Here is a 3,899-nt window from a genome sequence, read left to right on the forward strand (position 1 = left end):
CTCCAGGAATTTAACAGAGATAGAACTGTTCCAGGTTCCGTCACTGCAGCTGTCCGTTTCAATCAAGGGTCCCGGTCAGGATACTCTGTCCCCACCATCACTCCAGGAATTTAACAGAGATAGAACTGTTCCAGGTTCCGTCACTGCAGCTGTCCGTTTTCAATCAAGGGTCCCGGTCAGGATACTCTGTCCCCCCCATCACTCCAGGAATTTAAGAGATAGAACTGTTCCAGGTTCCATCACTGCAGCTGGCCGTTTTCACTCAAGCGTGCCGCTCAGCAGCACACGCTGCGTTGCATTTCGCCTGGTGCTGCCCGTGGGCTCCTCCTGTGTCTTGTCTCAGGCTCACTGGGCCAATGCATGGCAGTATGGTAGCCGGCATGTGTTGGCGGGCCTAGGGTCCTGGAGGACGCTGGCCTCTCTGGTGGGGGGCACCCCTGCCCCCAGGCTTAGCTGACCCCTGTGCTCCCTAGGCCATCTGGCTGCTGTGCACAGGTGCCCGCGAGGCCGCCTTCCGGAACATCAAGACTATTGCCGAGTGCCTAGCAGATGAGCTCATCAATGCAGCCAAGGTGAGTGAGGACACGGGGAGGCGGCCAGTTCACGGGGAAGCTGCTCCAGTATTCAGAACTAACCATCTGTCTCCTTGCAGGGCTCTTCCAATTCCTATGCTATCAAGAAGAAGGACGAGCTGGAACGTGTGGCCAAGTCCAACCGTTGATCACCTGGCTGTGGCTTCAATAAACCTGTCTGCCTTTGGGGCAGCCTCACCCACCTGTGCCAGTGTCTGTCCTGGGGGGGCTCTGGGCGCTGGAGTGGGGATGGCCCCAGTGTCCTGAGGAGCTGCCCACGTTTCTGACCTGTCTCTTGGTGCGTGGGGACCCGGGTTCACCAGGGGAATAACTCTGCTCAGGAAGCACCACTGACTCAGAACCATGGCACCCCGGGGTGCAGGCCTGGCCACTGGAGTGCTGGAAATGAGCGGGGTGGGGTTGTCCTGGCATAGATGTCACTCTGGTCTGGGGAAGGGCTTGGTGTTTATCCATGAGATCTGGGAGGCATGTTGCCTGCAAGCAGCCCCAGGAAGAGGTCTCCAAGGCTAGTGGTCTGGGCCACCATTTCCAGCCCCCTGTCTGCTGGTTTGGCAGGGGCCAGCCCTGTCCAGTGCACTGTGGGGTCTGCCCACCTTCCACTCCAGGACTCCAGAGGTTCCTCTTTGTTCTGGCCAGGTTCCCCCAGGGGCTCCAGGCTGCCTCTGCATGTTTTTTTTAAGATTTTTTATTTATTTGACAGCAAGAGAGGGAGCACAATCGGGGGGAGTGGGAGAGGGAGAAGCAGGCTTCCCTGTGAGCAGGGAGCCCAATGCAGGGCTCCATCCCAGGACCCTGGGATCGCGACCTGAGCAAAGGCAGATGCTCAACGACTGAGCTGCCCAGGCGCCCCTGCCTCCACATTTTGTGTAGTCATGACTGCAGCCTAACCCTGGGTGCCCACAGGGCCACTGCCACACCAGGTTCTTGAAAGTGGATTCATGAGGTGATGGAAGACTTGGGTGGGGGGTTATTGCCCACCCACTGGGCCAGACTGTCAATGGCCTGTCTGCCTGTGCCATCCATTACCTTCCTGCCGCCCCCAACATCCGGCCAAGGTTAGGCTTGGTGTGCATCCTGGAGGGACCTGTCTTGGGGGCGGGCCAGGCAGTCAGACAAGTTTGACAGGTACCCTGGGAACCTGGGATCTGGAGGGAGTGGTACCAAGACAGCACCCTCCTGCAGGGAGGAGCACCTAGAATGCAGCTGGGGGTAGGCAGAGGACTGGGGTCAGAACTGTCAGGGACGTGCCAGCCAGAGGGAGGAGGCACCAACAGGTAGGAAGAGCCCAAAGGCCAGCTGGTGTCTGTCATGGTGGGGAACCTCTGGCACTTGTTCTGGGCTTCCATCATTGCTCTGTGCTGCTGGGCTCCAATCCTGAGGCTTGGGTGTCCTCTTTTCCTCATCTGCCCCTCCTGGAGTCTTGAATGGACCCCCTAGGGTCGAACTAGTTCTCTTAGAGGTCCCTATCTTCTGCTCCTCTCCGTGTTGGATCCTCCCCATTGCTTGTCTGGGGTCCTTCCTGGTGATGGGTCCTCAGCTTTCCTCTCTGCCCCTTCCCTGCCCGTCTAGCTTAGGACCTATTGTGCCCCCTGGGTCTGTCCCTGTCCCCAATCCTCTGCCCTCCCATCTATTCCCCGCCCCCTCAAGTCCTGATGCTTCCTCGACTTTCTACCTGGACACCCTTTCTCTCTGCTTCTACCCCGCGAGCGAGTCGCTTACTGTTCTATTCTCTCTGTTCCTTGGCTCTACACCGCCTTCTTCGGATGCCCCTGCTCTGTGTTGGCCATCCCCTCCAGAGTCCAGTCCCTGACCCTCCACAGACCCTCCTCCGTTCTTCCACCGCCTGCTTCCCTGGCTGACGGCCCGCCTCTCCCCTCAGGTCCGGTCCGGATGCCGTGCCCTCGGCCTCCCTGGCTCCGCCGTCCTCGTGCCCCTCAGGGCTCAGGTCCCAGCTCCCCGAGCTCACTCTCTGCGCCCCGCTCCCCCGGCAGGGAGGAGGGCGAAGACGATGGCGGCGCGGAGGAGGAGGAGGAAGGGGACGGCAGCCCGGGCTCCGGCCCCATCCTGACCCCCGCGTCCCCCGGGGAGTGTCTCATTTGTGTGTCACCCTTCGACGGCGTTTTCAAGCTGCCCAAGCGCCTGGACTGCGGCCACGTCTTCTGCCTCGAGTGCCTGGCTCGCCTGTCCCTGGCCACGGCGGGTGGCGGCGACGCGGTGGCCTGCCCCGTGTGCCGCGCGCCCACGCGCCTGGCCCCGCGCCGAGGGCTGCCCGCGCTGCCCACGCAGCCCGGCCTGCTGCCCCGCGACGCGCGCGCGCCGCTGCGGCGCCAGGGCTCGGTGCGCTTCGACCGCCGCCGCGGCCTGCTCTACCTGCGGCCGCCGCCGCCCCCCGCCGGACCGCGCAAGTGCCGCGCCGCGCGCCCGCCGCCGCCCCCGCCCCCGCCGCCGCTGCGCCTCGGCCGCCCGCTGTCCCGCCGCCTTTCCTTTTCCAGCCCGGCCTGGGCCTTCAACGCGGCAGTGGCGCTGGCGGTGCTGGTGGCCGCGGGCCTCGTCGTCTCGGGCGTCTACATCTTCTTCCTCATCCCCCACGCCGCCTCCTCCGACCCCGTGCGGCCCCAGCTCGTGGCGCTCGCCCCGGCGCCCGGGTTCTCCTGGTTCCCGCCACGGCCCGCACCGGGGACACCCTGGACGCCGCGCCCCATGGGCCCTGACCAGGACAGCGCCCTGCCAGGGGCTGCGGAGGACGTGCTGGAGCCCGAGGAGGGCTCCGAGGACACAGCGGAGGCTGAGGGGATGCTGGACAGGCCCCCGGAGGGCACGTGGGGGGCAGAGGCTGGCCCGGGCTGAGCTCCGCGGGGACGGGGTGGGAGGACCGTGTGGGGGCCACGGTAAATGCATCTGTGCTGCACGTCCTCTCTCCAGGCCTGGGGACCTCGTGTCCTGGTGGGGCCCTGACCAAGAGGCAGCCTGGGGATGCCTGTGGGCCCTCCAGGCTCAACTAGCTCCTTGATCCTAGGGGAGGCCTTAGCAAGGTGCATGGAAATTACCCATTTCTCTGAGGGGAGACCTAGTGGGATCATTCCAGGCATCATCACCACGGAGCAGGGACCCTCTCAAGGAGCAACCCCTGCCTTCATTCCCACAAGGGCCCTCTGGGAGCACCCGTGATCCCAGTCACTGTGGGCATCCAGCTGAGGCGGCCCTGACCCCCATCTTTGAAAAGGTCCTTCTGGGAGGCACTCCTAAACCTCGTCTCCGTGGGAGTCCAGCTAGGGAGCCCCTCTGACCAACATCGTGCAGGTACCC

The 3,899-nt window shown here is 63.8% G+C and overlaps 1 protein-coding gene across 2 annotated transcripts; it reads left to right on the plus strand.

The window, feature by feature from the left end:
* Positions 1-3,440, plus strand: RNF225 (ring finger protein 225). Of its 2 annotated transcripts, XM_081807842.1 has the most exons (3): positions 20-134; positions 234-572; positions 653-3,440. In XM_081807842.1, exon 3 carries the CDS (start codon positions 2,484-2,486, stop codon positions 3,438-3,440), a length of 957 nt encoding a protein of 318 aa, XP_081663968.1. In that variant the 5' UTR covers positions 20-134; positions 234-572; positions 653-2,483. The 2 variants fall into 2 exon arrangements, with proteins under 2 accessions (XP_081663967.1, XP_081663968.1); XM_081807841.1 differs by having other exon boundaries at positions 1-572.
* Positions 3,441-3,899: the final 459 nt, after the last annotated feature.

The sequence above is a fragment of the Leptonychotes weddellii genome, chromosome 16 (assembly GCF_054177405.1).
Source record: "Leptonychotes weddellii isolate Sample4059 chromosome 16, ASM5417740v2, whole genome shotgun sequence".
In the NCBI taxonomy this organism is placed as follows: Eukaryota; Metazoa; Chordata; class Mammalia; order Carnivora; family Phocidae; genus Leptonychotes; species Leptonychotes weddellii.

What these genes read in the sequence shown, in the direction of transcription:
- RNF225 (XM_081807841.1), top strand. Translation starts at nt 2,484, where the DNA reads ATGCCGTGCCCTCGGCCTCCCTGGCTCCGCCGTCCTCGTGCCCCTCAG.